At 47.5% G+C, this 15,133-nt stretch overlaps 1 protein-coding gene across 1 annotated transcript in view; it reads right to left on the bottom strand.

The window, feature by feature from the left end:
- Positions 1-52: 52 nt before the first annotated feature.
- Positions 53-15,133, bottom strand: part of mgat5 (alpha-1,6-mannosylglycoprotein 6-beta-N-acetylglucosaminyltransferase) — a 40,814-nt gene continuing 25,733 nt past the window's right edge. Inside the window, exons 11-17 of the mRNA XM_079296292.1 lie at positions 13,281-13,414; positions 8,580-8,729; positions 5,927-6,073; positions 5,717-5,833; positions 4,922-4,996; positions 4,638-4,795; positions 53-4,329 (exon numbers count right to left, since the gene is read on the bottom strand). Of these exons, the coding sequence (XP_079152418.1) occupies positions 4,131-4,329; positions 4,638-4,795; positions 4,922-4,996; positions 5,717-5,833; positions 5,927-6,073; positions 8,580-8,729; positions 13,281-13,414 (980 nt within the window). The 3' untranslated portion in view covers positions 53-4,130. The remainder of the gene's footprint in view (positions 4,330-4,637; positions 4,796-4,921; positions 4,997-5,716; positions 5,834-5,926; positions 6,074-8,579; positions 8,730-13,280; positions 13,415-15,133) is intronic.

Here is a 15,133-nt window from a genome sequence, read left to right as displayed (position 1 = left end):
ACGGAAGGGGGAGAGACGGGGGTGGGGGGGTCACAGTCCACACACTCTCCACAGACAATCACATCCGGTCCTCCAGTGTGTGTACAGTTCTCTCATTCATCCCAGGATCCAGGCCGGTGACGACAGCAACGGCTGGATGAAATCATTGCCGCCTTTTTAAGTGTTGTACGATTTGGTACATATAATATCTTTATCCGTCTTTTAACAGTGAGTGGGTCGGTCTGTTGTTTTCACACCTCTGTATTTAAAGAAGATGGTTGAAAAGATTGGGGACGCTTGGACTGCAGCGTACGGGAGACATGTGGACGCCAGAGAATCCACAACAAGTTGATGTGCATTACCTCAGTTACACCTCAGCGCCCTGTCAGAAAACTGCAGTTTATTTTGCCCATGGTTCGTAGAGGCCTTTGCTCAGCTGTGCTATGAAGTGAAAGTGATGGCTGTGGCAGCGGAGCAACACACCAGGTGTGTTCTGGCTGATCAGTGGCGGCTCGTTAGTTGATTGGTTCAGCTGGGCCGTGAGCTCACTGCGGGTGCTCCACAGCAGGTATGGCAGGCTTCTTTTTATTGCCTCTCTTTAAATGTGGATGTTGCTGGTTTGCATAAGCTGCTGTTTTATTCGTATTGATCTTACGTGTTTGTTTGATTAGCACGCGCTCGTGCATGGACTCCTGCCAGTGTGTGACAGGAGGAGGGTTGTGCTCTCTTGTCGGGATCCGGCATTGGTCTGTGTTGTGACAGGAGGAGGCTCTTTTGTGTTGGTTTAGCTAATTTCACCTGTTTGGTTCGTGACCGTTGACGTGTGACGGTTTCTTCTTGGTTTGGATGCTGGAAGGGCAGCAGCTTCTTGTCCCCAGTTTATTTGGGATTTAGTAGAAGTGCTACGAGCGAGGCTAGTTGGTGGAATCTGTTGGATTGGAGTTGGGGCAGCTTGGACTCTGGGGTGTCCTTGTTTCCACCCCTGCACATGTATTCATGTAGTCAGGCTAGTCATAAACTAGTCTGTCTTGAAACACTGAAAGTTTACACTGAAATTGCACATGTGATGAACTTCTTGAGCAATGTTTAATTTTGGCTTTGTCACTTTTGTGTTTTCTATCCTGAGCCCACTGCGGTGACTCGTGAACCTTCCTGCTCCTGTGTCAACATGTGTCCTTATCTGGAGCTGCTGTTTGCTTTTGGGACCTGAAAGGGAAGCCCTGATTTCTCTTATAACTTGTGGAGTGATGTTAATAATTTACTGATTCAATTATGACTTCTTTTTTTTTATAGGCTATTTTGAATGAAGTCTTATTTTGAATGGTGGTTGGTTATACCCTGACATTTGAATATGTGTAAAAGCACAAAACGGAGTTTCTGTAGCACAGTGGCTTCCCGGGCCTCGGGAAGAAAGCTGTTATTTACTAGTGTTCGTTATTTACTAGTATTACTGTTGTTTACTGTTATTAGTATTCCATCACTATGAATCACCAAACTGACATTTCCTTACATCCTTCCTGACTCCTAACCTGAATCGTACCGCTGAATGTTTTGGTGAGCGTGACGAGCAGGAGGGAGGATGTAACCGAATGTGCTCGCACTGCGCTGTGGGACTCGTTTGTGCGGCGTATTTGTCACATTTTAAGGACTCATCTGAATACAAAAGTGGTATTTTAAAGTTGTGAGAACGTTTTAGAAAACTGGTTATATTTGTGCCTGAAATGTTTGAGGCCCAAATTTATTTCTGCTCAGTATTGTACGACTTGTTGGACGCACACACACACACACACACCGTACTCTTCTGTGCAGATGTAAATACTGAATCTGTATTGCTGTGATGTAAAACGAGTATTAAACAGAGTCTGAGCCTTTTGTCACAGAAAAAAGGTTTATTTAAAAATAAAGTTATATCCCTCTTCCTCAAGGACTGTGAAGAACAAAAAGAAGTTGTCGTTGCGTTGTTCACCACCGCTCTAACTGATGGATTCAAACGATCGAGGCTGAAAAAGAGATTACATGTTCGTGCGGCTCTAAGCAGCGGGTTTGCGTTTTATTTTTTTGTACAATGGATATTTGATGCTGAAGACAAATACGGTTCTCTAGAACCCAAACGGTTGATAATCCGATGGACTGCATGCTCGGAATAAGCCTGACTAACAAAGTAAATAAGGCTTTCAGTGCAGCACAAGCGGTTTGAGCGGTCCACTGTCTCCTAGTCAGAACGCAACCATCCCCATGTAAACAAAACAGCGTCTTCCTCATTGATCCAGTGGAGAAGAGGACACTAAATGATGTGTTTACATGGATGCTTCTGAACTCAAACTGCTGCTGGACGCGAGTAATCCAATTACTGTAGAACATGTACATTCTGAAGAACGCACGGGAAACATTTTCTGAGCTGAATGAACATCCGTTCTTAATTGTATTAACTTTAAATTCGATAAACTACGATTTAAATTCACGTGACGCAAAACACTGACTCAGGAGAGCGAATCCTGCAGCTGCTGTGTGGAGTTAGATCTGGGACTGAAGGCCGTATCACAAGTGGTTTTTATTTTTCTCAATCAGAACCGAACTAAACCGTGAAAAGGCACATCATGTTCTTTGAAACGCTACCTTGGCGGCAGATCGCTGGCCCGTTTACAAAAGTAAAAACAACAAAAGGAGCCGACGGTGAGGCAGAACAGCTGGACGGTGCTGATTTACACGTGCAAACAGAAAAGTGATTGGAAATCAAAGCACAAAGTGTACGAGACTCCGGTTTGTCCACCGCTGTCCATCTTTAACACAGTGACGATGAAGACGATCCCCCGTTAAAACAGTTATTTAACACTAAAGTTTAAACCAATCATGAGTTTAGCTTTAGTAAAACATCAAATCGCTTTTTAGTTGTTCAAACGTTTTCTATAAAAATGCTGAAATGACCAGCGAGTCTCTGAAGGTCTTTTCTCATCACTGTTGAAAGCTGAACAGAAGCCGACAAAAGCCTCCGAACTCGTTCGTACACTGAAAGACAAGCAAGCTTTTCTTCTTCTTCTTCTTTATATTACTCTCCATCAATAAAAATCTATAAAATGGAAAAAAAGACCCTCCTATAAATAAAAAAGAAAAGAGTTCCAGCAACACAAAGATTTGTATACAAAATAAATAAAAAAGAAACTTAAACCCTTATGAACAATATACAGTGTTACTAATATCTTGTCAAACCTCATAGATAACCGTAGTGCATTTATTCCCCAATTCACCACAAGAACTCTGAATTTGAATTTTCTTTTTCTTCGCAAATCTGCAGGCAAATCAGGATCCTAGCGATTCTTTAAAGAAAACGAGAAGTGTGTTTTGTTTTTTTTGTCTGGCAGATGGGAGGCGAACATGGATCTGTGTTTCGTTTTCTTTTTTTGTATTTAAACAACTTGTGTACGTTAAGACACGGACGAACACCTCGGTTAGGAACGTCTTCCTGTCATCTAGTAGTCCGCTACCGACGACGGCCCGTCACCTACGACACGACGTCCTACGACACGCGACAGCTTTAGCTACAGAGGACGCCGTGCTGCGGAAACACAAAGACATTTCTACGCTCCTCTGCTGGCCTTCTAGTCGAAAACACACACGTACTCTATCCTCTTTTTGTTTTTTTTACATAAGTGACATTTAAAGTGAATGTGTGAATATGAAGGGGGCCGGTGACTGATCCACGACTGGACTGTCCCGTCTCTTACGGGCGAAAGAAGACCGCTGCTTGAGAGTCTGGGGGTACGAGTCGGGATAAAAATGTCTACGATGCAGGTCCGCTCTCATGTTCGTACGGACGAGACCAACGAGTTGGTTACAGTGTAAAACTGTGTGTGTGTGTGTGTGTGTGTGTGTGTGTGGTGGGGATGTGGGCCTTCTGGCGAGCCAGTCCAGTGCAAACCTACCAAAAGAATAAACTATTTCAGATTAGACCAGGGGAGAGGAGAGGGGCTGAGTCTCCTTGGTCCTTCGCTGGGGGGGGGGGGGGCAATAAATATGATGGACATACAGTCTTTTCTGTCCAGACGTCGTCCCACTAAAGTGTGTTCGATGGAGAGCGGCACGAGTCTCAAACACACTGGTTAAGTTGCTCCGACTTCATTCCCCCCCCCTTTTCCCCGGCCTGCGTGTTGGTGCTATAGGCAGTCTTTGCACAGCGCCACCTGGCCTTTCATGTAGTCGCGGCACGGGCAGACGCGCTGCAGCGACTGGTGGGCGCCGGCGCAGCTGAACAGCAGCAGGTCGGACTGGAAGATGCAGTGGCGGCGGGCCGCGCTGTAGGCCGGCACCACCGTGTCGGCACTGGACTCCACCGTCTGGCAGTCCACGCCGAACCTGAGACCAGAGAGAGAGAGAGCGCCTTCAGTTTCTATGCTGACTGTTTAGCTCTGTCTGAATCAGAGCGAGGAAGCTGCACACACACACACACACACACACACACACACACACAGTTCTTCAGCATCAGTCTGGCCCATTTAATCCCAGTGAACAAACTGGGCCCTCCGGTGGTTTAAACACGGCACTGCAGTGTATTTAAATTCTCCACTCTGGGTGTGGTGTGCTGCCACCTGCTGGCCGCTTTAACAATCACAACAGAGTGAAGTGTTTCTGTTCCCGTGTAAACGTGTGTGTGAGTGTCCCACCTGGCCAGGTCCTTGTCCTTGTTGAGGTGTTGGAAGAAGGACGGCTCACAGATGAGCTGCTCCTCCTGGCACACCTGCTTGCAGGTGCGTCCCGGCTCGGCCAACTTCACCTGCAGGGTGCTGAGGGGGGGCCACATCACCTGGCCGTGGCAGAAGTCCTGTACGACACAACATGGAGTCACACGACTGGACACGCAGCAATAGTACTGTAACAGTAGCAGCTCGTTGTTGGGTTTCTTTCTGCGGTTTACTGAGTGCTCTTCTCCGGTGTTCACTGTCATTACCTGGTTCTCAATGAAGGCGTTGACTCTCTGCAGCATCCCCTCACAGGTGAACTCGTAGGGCAGGTAGGGCTCGATCTGATCGCACAAACACAAGACGGACTGATCAGAGAAGTGTGTGTGTGTGTGTGTGTGTGTGTGTGAGAGAGAGCATGGTGAAACATCAGCCCTTTAGAGTCCCATCGACCTCCACGGACTCTGATTTAGGGAAACCTCAAACGGGGAGGACCAACAACGGAAGCCTTTGTTGTGGCACTAAGTCACTCGCATGCTTTCTCCATGTCTTTGTGAAAGGGGAGGGAAGATGAGGAGGGGAGCCGGAGCCGGAGCCACGGATCACAGAACATATGCGGCTCCGCGGGCTCGTCCATTGTTCCGAGTCGCTCGGCGGAGCACAACACCACACGACAAATATGCATGGGCCAGGACGGGAAGACGGAACCGGATCTCTCTCTCTCTCCTGTACTCTCACTCTGCCGCTGGACATTTTTTGATACTTAATTAAACACTTCAGATTTCCCGGTTTTAGCTTCTTAACTGAGGATTTGCGGCTTTTCGTCATCATACTGGGAGACTAAAGTGAATATCTTTGGGTTTGAGGAAATGGTGACAGCAGCTTTTTGACATTTTACACACCAAACGACCACTCCAGAGAGTTACCTGCACTCACTGATCATTAGTTGCAGGTCCATTGTAGTACAGGTACTGTATGCACCTGGCCAGCCTCACATGTACCTCTAACATGACATCACAACTATCACAGCGCAGACATTTCATGAGGAAGGCCTCTGTGTTTACCTTCTGGCTGAGGATGGAGTGGATGGCCGCCTCCACCTCCACAGGGTTCTCGATGTCCACCGTCCACACATGGGGCTGGCCGATGTACACCTCAGCGTACGGGTGTTGAGAGGTCAGCTGCAGACAAGAACAACAACAACGACGAGAGAGAAGAGGTTAGAGGTCGCATCCTGAGCAGCAGAGTAAAAGACGCCTGTGAGCTCCTCTCACCTCTCTCATGGTGGGTTTCCCCTTGAAGAAGTCCGTGTTCTTGCTGCTCTTCGCGGGGCTGAATTTGGGGTTGAGGAAAGCGCAGCCGTTGGCGATGGCCTCCAGGGGGGCGGGACCCTCGTAGGGGAAGGACAGACCCACGAACAACTGCAGTGGGGAGAGAAAATATGGAGATCAGCCTCCACCCGACGGTTTGATGAAAGTTAGAAAAGCCCACCGGCTGAGGGAGTACCGAGGACACGTTAATACATCACCACCTGCAGCCCCCCGTCACCAGTTGTGACCGCTGATATTGTGAAGCAAGACCAACTTGTTCGGGAGGGATGTTCTCAAAACGGCTCTCCTCCGTGTCGACTCATTGGACGTTATTTTAAAAAGCCGCCCGCACACTTTACAGTTCATACTGTACTTCTGAAGAACAAGCGGGGGCTCTATTAACAAGTTCACTGCTCCCGGATGGGGAGAGCAAATATTTGCAGGGCAGCTTGTCCACATGAGCGTGGGACCAGGGGGGGGGGGGGGGGTGTGGCTTGTTTGCTACAGGTCTACAATGGCTAGTGTGTGTGTGTGTGTGTGTGTGTGTGTGTGTGTGTGTGTGTGTGTGTGTCGGATACACTCGAATAATCAGACCTGGCTTGTTATTTTATGCTCACTTATGTGTGGACTCACTCAAACGTTTCTGTTTAACAGAGCAGAGTCCTGCCAACAGGTGGCAGCAAAGCTCACTACTTCTTGTGTGTGTGTGTGTGTGTGTAAAACCTCAATGCTGAGAAACAGTCGCCCCCTATTTCTGGTGAAGGAGGAGCAGAGGGGGGGACGGAGGAGACGCAGTGATGTAGAGAAACGACTGGTGCCTGCGTCTCCTCTGTGATAGGAGATTGAAACCGAGGAGCTGATAAGAATCCTTTCCTTCGTCTGAAAGCTCCCTCGTTCGTGCGCATTAAAGCAGTTTTGGGTCTCCAACGTGCACCGCAGGGCTTAGTGCCGAGTGACATCCGGCCTGGAAGATCCGAGCCGTAGCGCCATTGATTTGTCCTCGCCCGTACCAACGTCCTGCCCGAGTGGACACTCGTATCCCGACCCACTGGCAACCGCAAGCGCTGTAACTTCATCTAACTACACTGCTGTCATGTACATGTTGTTATATTAGACTCGAGGTCTTGGGTCTTGGATATGCTACTATGGCATAAGTGTTGTCTTTTCCTCGTTTTAAAGGCTGCATTACAGTAAAATGAAGTCATTTTCTGAATTTACCAGCCGGTTCTATTTGCTGATTTTACCCACTTTGTCACTTTATCCCAAAATCTCATCGTGTAAGTATTTTGTGAAAGCACCAAAAAAAGGGGTTTAAATCTCACTCCGTCATTTTCTCGAGAACCGTCTGGACCGTGATCCGTGGCGCTTTTGAACTTGGGAATGTCTGATGTCTGCCTCTCCTCTCTGATGGGAAGGCATCTGGTTTCAGGGGCTAAAGAAATCGAAGCTCCCGCCCACCTTGTTCTCCTGAGAAGGATGCCGACTGGAGACAGACTCCATCTTTCAATGCAGCGGACATTGCAGACCATTAACCAGCTGCCTTAGTTTGCAGTGTTACAGGTTGATGAGCGACATCTGTTGTGCAGTATTTCCTCAGTGTTCGGCAGCCGGTCTCGGACGCTATCAGCTAAAGATAGCAGCTTCATTCTTAATTGGATTTTGGGAGCCTTAGCTAGCTATACGTTAGCTTGTCATACTCATACAACCCGGACTAACTAGTTCTACACTGCAACACTAAAACAATGTGGTTGCTTTGTTTCCAATTGTTCTACGTGGATCAAAGTTTTGCCTCGAGCGTGCAGCTTTAGCCTCTGTGTTTTAGCACCAGACCCTGGAGCCCTTCAGCAGCGTTCTAGCTTTCAAACGAGACACGGTGAAGCCTTACAAAGTCAGCCAGAGACCGAATTTTCAACCAGCTCATGGAGCTAATGCTCGCTTAATTAGCTAGCTAGCTACAGCTGCTAAAAATGGCTAGCGTCAGCTGGGAAAATCAAAGGTTGTCCGCTAAATGATGAGGAATCTTGAGTGGCTTTTCAGGCGTTATTTACAACACATACGTTTGCGTTACTTGTTTTGTTTCTGTTCTAATAGCTTCAGAGTTAAGAAGGAAAGGATTCATACCAGAGAGCCTTACGTCAGCGCTCCACATAACAAAGCTGTTTTGTGTGAAACAGCTCGACACGCATTCAGTGGCCGCGTCCTCGTCTTTCTGGATGAGAGCGGTTTGAGTGGTGAGAGGAGGAGGCCTCCATTCACACAAAGACAGCCTTTTCGCCAAACAACATCCAACGTCTCTTTCATCCAATCTTAAATGTGCGTCAGTTATGACTTGCTCTTTGTATTAAGACATAAGTGGGTGGACAGGCCTTTTGTAAATCTGTTGTATCTGAGCAATCCCCGCTCACGCAGCGATTACCATCACAGGAACGTGTCGAGCAGGTTTTTATGCCCTTTGCACTGACAAACCGGCCGTGATTTGTGAAAAGATACGGCGTGTTTATATATTCTGCAGGTTAGCTGGGCCCCAGTTCCAGGGAAACGCGAGGGAGTCGGTTTGTGAGCACCGTACCCTGACACTGTTATTTCCCCGAGATGATTTACTGCTGGGCGGTCTCACCGTGGATTCTCGGAGGAGGAACTGCAGGTCTCGGCCGCTCAGGATGCCGTGGTTCTTGACGTAGCTCGGGAGGTGCACGGTGCTGGCGCCGTGCACGGTGCCGTGGACCTCCATGTAGTTGTGGATGATGTCGAGGTATTTCTTTTTGTCCTGGAACAGACGGGGAGAAACATTCAGGTTGTTTTATTACAAGAGGTCCACAAACCAAAATCCTCCTGGAAGCCACAGTGGAGTCCTGCAGTGAACCAGTCTGGATTACATTTTTGTGAGAGGGGATCAGGATCGTTACTTTTGTTATGTGGCCCGGTGAACTTTTGTTCGAGCTACCTGACTGACCATCTGGCCACAAAGGTAGGCGGAGCTAAAAATAGCCCTGCATGAGGAGCATCGGTGCACAGATACCCTGCTGCTGTTATTAAAGTCGACCTGATCCGTCAGAAAGGTCCGATCCCTTTAAAGCAAAAGCCTTTGAAACTGTCTCATGGACGTGTGTGTGTGTGTGTGTCTACCTCAGTGCTTCCTTTTGGGGCTTAAATTTCAGGTAGCTGCTCATCAGAGGCCCTGGAGGCCCGGCTATCAGATGCCTCCAGCCAGCCTGCTGTAACTAAAGCAGCCTGGTGTGTTTGTGTGTGTGTGTGTGTGTGTGTGTGTGTGTGTGAGTGAGTGAGTGAGTGAGAGAAAGTCCTAATTGTTGGAATGCTGTTCAGCATTCCAACTATTGTTATCCTGTTTCTTTATTGTTGGAATGCTGTTAAGCATTCCAACAACAATAAATAAATGAATGGTTTAAGATAGTTGTAAGATAGGAGGAGGAGGAGGAGGAGGAGGAGGAGGAGGCGGCATAGCCAGGAAATAAAGGTAAAGAAGTTTGCTACCAACAGCTAACTTGCTAATGATCCCGTTTTTATGACTGCTAGCATTACAGCACTCAGTTTATGAACAGTAAATGAGACGTTGCAACAAATGCATGTTCGGTACACTGTTTGAAACCAGCTGATATCACAGAACATCTATTCAATGCAGAGCTGAGTCATGAAAGCCTCTTCATGTTTGTCTACAGCCTTGCTAGCAGCTCTGTGAATGTCCCAGCGCCTTCTACTGATTATCAGCTTCATTATTTTCACCCTATATAGAAATAAAGCAACAAGCCTGATGAGCAGCCTTTCACTATGAACGTCTCGCTGTACGTTTGTTTAGGGGCAGAGCTGCCGGCCTGAGAGCAGCTTTTGATTCTGTCTCCCTCGTGTTCATTCCTCACGTTCCTCATCAGCGTAACGGTTTCGGAGTCGACTGCAGTGACCTCAAAAGACGAAGAAGAGCTTTTCAAATATCAAACGCACCTCTGATCGTCTTCCCAGCCGAAATAATATCCAACTGACAGACTCTGGGAGCCCAGAAGTGGAAAATTCACTCCACCCATTCTTCAGAGAAAAACAACAACACACACATGTGTGTGTAATGAGTTACACAATGCATTGAAGAGGATGTAGCTGGATTCCAGCTGATACTCGCTGTCTGAGTGCTGTTGACTTACCGCTGATGAAAACCCAACATTTCCTCATTTTGTTGCTTCAGTGTAAAATAATTCATCGCGTATTAAATGTGTTTTATTGCTGATTTAGCGTCGTTAGCGGCTATGCTTCAATAACAATACTCTTCAAGTCCTGACACTGCAGGGAAGAAGAGTAACAGTGGACTTTTATTTATAATTTAGGAACTTATAGGAAATGAAGTCCGTTAATCCACCGTTTTACAGCTGCCACTCCTTTTGACCACGAAACACATCCGACCACTGTCGACCCATCGCAAAAGTCCCACTTAAAAAGCCTTCTGACAGACGCACGTGTAAATAAACACCTGAACGGATGCACTTTAAAAACCCATTAGACGGATACGAGAAGCCGCCGGGGGAACGCGGGTGGTGAGTAGTATCCAGAAGCGCTTGGAGTGCAGTCAGGAGAAGTTATTTACCTCAACGCCCTCCCACGCCCCATTACACATAACGGTGTGCATCCTATTGGAGTTTGGTGGCCGGCCAGAGCGTGCAGGAAGTAGAGGAGGCGCCCTGTGATTGATGTGATGCGTGTCCCTAATGCGCATACGTGGGCAGCGTAATCATCTCAGTGTAACAGGCCCAGTTAAAGAGAAATAAAGTAAAAAGCACACATGCAGCAGGTTTATGATGATAGATGGGAACAATGAACAAGCATGATTCATCATTCCTGGTTACTTCTTTGTCAACGAACAGTTTGACTGCTTTTACCTCTTCGATGACTGAGTTTATCGGCCTGTAATGCCGATACTTCAACTGAGACTTCGCACCCTTTCAGGGCTCAGATCCTGACCTTTGAACTACAATAAAACCTTCTTGCAAGTCCCACACCGTTCACACCCACTGCAACTGCTCACAGCGCTTACACTTCAGCTAACACTTCAAATCGGCTTTCGGTTTACACACTTGAAGTGGTTCATTTCTTTCGGGACCCATCCATCTCAATTTACGACCGGCACACAACGGACATTTCAACTCCTTTCAGTGCTTGAATCAACTGAATCAACTTCTTTCTTTGGCCAATTGACACTTCAACTTCGTTCAGCTAGTTGGAAATATCTTGAGCCTGATTCGATAAAACATCTGTGACAGGAGGAGTCGATTCGACAACCGCAATAACATTTCCCCGCTCCGATCCAGCAAACGTCAAATTCAGGGTTCTAGCCCGACACTCGGGATCCTTTAAGGGCACGAGGGGTTGCTTCATCAGATCAGACAGCTAGAGAGACGTAGGTTAAGATATAGAGACGGAGCGACGGAAATATATTGAATGCTTCATTGTGTGACATCAGTTTGTGCAGTACGTGTGTGTACGGATGGAGAGAGAGAGACGAGGCTCTCCCTCGCTCTGCCTTTCCACTCCTCCGACTCCAACTGGGTTGCTATGGAAACGGCTCCCTCAGAGGTGGTCCGGCCATTTTATTTTCGGGTCTCGCCGGCAAGATGACGACTTGCCATCCTGGTGCTTCATCCCCGGGATTTCGCCCGTTCCATGAATATGAATAATCCCAAATGCGACTGTTATGTGCTGACGAAAAGGAAACTCCGAAGCGTCTGCCCCGCGTCACTATCATCGTTTCTCCCTTTGACATCCAGTGGTGCTGGTGTTGATAGAACTAGTCTCGGCTACAGAATACCTCCTGTAACAGCTGGCTCTGATGTGTCCGGGTTTGGTCCAGAGTTTGAGTTTACAGCTCAATAAAGGGAAAAGAAATAGGAAATTCCGCTTGCGGGTTCCAAAGTCTGGCAAATCTTATCTAGCCTGAAGTTTCTTTTCATTTACTTTATGTCTGTAAAGCAGACAATAAAAAAGGCCCACATGTCATAAACAAGTCATAAACTTTGTTATTAGGATGTAGTACAAGAAGCTTTTTGAAAAACACAAGAACTGGGTTTTAGGGGGCAGTTATCGAGAGGCTGGCCGTTGCACGTGTTGCTTTGGTGGAGCACTTCCTGTTCAGTTTGAGTCGCATTGGTTGTCATTTTCCATTATTTCTGAATTATTTTACTCTTAATTCAAGATTAAACTGGTGTTGGCTGAATGTTCCATTAAACAACAGCGTAGGGAAAGAAGAGTGGAAGATGGGGGGGGCAGGTCCAGTGACGGTACCGGGGCTGAAAGGAGATTTATTTAGATTGCCTCGTTTTAAAAAGCTGACTAAGCCTTGCTCAAGTGTCAGTTGAGTCAGGTGAGTCTTCAGATTAATGATTAATTAAACCCGCATCACATGTGAGAGACGTAGATTTCTTAAAGTGGTTCCGGGTTTCTATTTCAAACGGGGGACGTATCGCGTTCAGCTGAAGCCTCGAGAGTGCAGAGGAAGAGATCGAGAGTGCTTTGAAAGGTCGGAGGAGGGAAAACAGAGGACCCTTTAATTAAAAGCAGGAGGTAATGAACACGCTTGGGAGTCTGGTTAGCAACTAATGCCCCCCCCCCCCCCCCTCCTCTGCCCTTTGAAAGCTAGACTGCTGTGTGTTCTCTGACTCGGTGCTAAAAGCATAAAGTACAGCAGCTACCTGTGGATTAAAAAGAACAAATACACCTTTGGATTTAGAGCCTTACAATGTAGCTTTGAAATTCAGATGAATATGTTTTAGATGAACTTCTAAATGTAGACTGTGTTGCTGGTCATGTTTTCCTATTCCACTTGTACTTTCAACACTTCCTTGTGCTGTTCAAACGGCCTCCGGGTGGATTATTCACTCAGAACAAGGGTTTCAAGTTTGTGAGTGAACAAACAAACTCATCCAAGGGAAAGCTTCAGTGCCCTTGATCCGGATGCTTCTCTCCCCTCTGCTCATATGTAAAGCCAATCAGTTCGGTAAAGTTAGGTAAAGCCAGGTGGAAGGAATCCCGACTGGCTATTTGCAGATCATTTGCGGCTTATTCGATCCAGAGCAGCCCTGGCACGCCAAACAATGAGCAAATCTCTCCACGGCTGGGGAGTCTTTTTTTGTGTGTGTCTGGGACGCAGTAATCCCTCGGTCTCTGTGCCGCAGTGTGAGCATGCATTTGAATATATTAGAGAAGCTTCACGGAGAGGGCGACGAGCTGAATTTGAGCTCCTGAAACCGTTTCTACCCGTGAAAGTTTTTACCTGAGCTTGTTGAAAGAGTCAAGTGTTTTGCGCATCAAAGGGCGACGGTACCTTCCAGAAGTTGTCGACTTTGCCGTAGACGAGCGACTGGTTCTGCCTCTTGATGTCGTCGATGTGCCGGATGTCGCTGGCGTTGAGGTGCTGCTCCACCACGAAGCCCAGGAAGCTGTTGTCTGGGGTGTGAGCTGCAGACAAAAAATACGAAGACTGAGTTAAAAGCTCTCAGACGGCTCATTTAAGTGCCTTTAATACATCTTACACCTGTGCGTTTAGCGCCGATCACGGTTCTGAGAGTCGTTCCTTTTTGCCTGTTACTATGGGAACAACCGAGAGGAGCAGGTCAAGTGCGGAGCCCGAGAAGCTGGCAGCTCTTTACCTCACTGCCATCTGCCTCGTAAAAGCACTGCGAAGACGAGCACGGGGCAGAAAAGATTCAGTCAGGGGAGAAAAAAAACACCCCGACATGCTTAATCATCTAATTTAGCAAAAGTGCAGCGGAATGAAACGCCGACCTCGTCACTCGCTTGGAGCGAATGAAGCAGGCGGGCGGTGTTCTGGTGCACAGTTGTGGTTTGCGTCAGCGCCTCGGGGGAGCTGCTGTGGTCGGGGCTCGTGTGTTTTTTTTACCACACCGCTACTAGGAAGGCAAATTAGGGTCGGTCAGTCAGAGGGAGATGGGATTCGCTTCAGTAAAGTAAATGAAAGAGGGATTTTATTTTAGCTGCAGACTCGGGAACATGCCGGCATTTAAACTCTGCAACCGATCCCACCGTATGCGATAATAGAGGGTGACTCATGACACTGAAATCTGCTCGATCATGATTGAACGGCAGAAACAATGACGCAGTCGTTTGACAAATGTGTTCTGAATCGGGGTGTTGACACACCCCGCTCGACAAGATAAGCCAATGTTTGCTCGCTCCATCTCTCCGGGCAGTTCACACAGCTGGTTTGTCGCTCTCGACGAGCTTGTGAGGAAGTCTGGGTTCCGGTGTTCCGGTTAAACGAGTGACCGTGTTAACTTGTGACTCTCGGCCAAATGCGTCCGTGGTTGTTCGTGGCAACTTTCGAAAAACGGTTGTCGGAGATAATAAACACAGATGAGTATGTATTTAACATTAATTATAGGCTCTCACCAGGACACCTACACGCTCTATTGGACACTAAGAGTTTTGGACGGTGAGTGAGGCGTGTGAGAGACACAGTCAGAGACACAGTCAGAGACAACAGGACATCAGCCTACTGATCCCACGCGCATTGAAAATAAAGATAACCTTTCGTGAGCGGGTGAGCCAGCGACATTATCAATCACACCTTACAGCTGTCGGCCCGGGTAGAGCTCAGGGGTCAATTGCATAGTTGGCAACGCCTCAAAGATAACTACTATCTGCTGCCGTGTCCCACCTCTGACCGGAATGAATCATCATTCCTGTGAGGGATTCAGCATCGAGCTGCGGGGAAACTGCGGCGGGGGCTTTAACGAAAGCCGCTTGACCAAAGATGGTTCCTCGGCCACGTGTGCCATTTATCTCGATTAAAGGACAGATTTGATAAAAAGTCTGGATATATCGGTCGCTAGTCAGGTCTCAGACCAAAGCCCTGTGTTAAAAAGCTTGTTTTTAAGATGATAATTACACTTGACAGGACTTGAATTCACGGTATTGTGACCTACAAGATACTTCTCATATTTGCAATTCAGCTCCCCTGAGCTAAGACACTGTGCACCACAAAACACTCCCTGCTATCCCCCCTCACAAATAGATGAACAAATGGACCTGATTTCATACTCTTTTAAAGTATGAAAGGCACACATGCTGCTCTTTAGACTGACGGTAAGGTGTCAGGGGGAGGAAAACAACAAAAAACGAGTCTCTCGTGCCTGGACGTGATGGCAATCTGCGGTT

This window comes from Melanostigma gelatinosum (assembly GCF_949748355.1).
Source record: "Melanostigma gelatinosum genome assembly, chromosome: 24".
In the NCBI taxonomy this organism is placed as follows: Eukaryota; Metazoa; Chordata; class Actinopteri; order Perciformes; family Zoarcidae; genus Melanostigma; species Melanostigma gelatinosum.
This window is presented reverse-complemented; position numbering and strand designations above follow the sequence as displayed.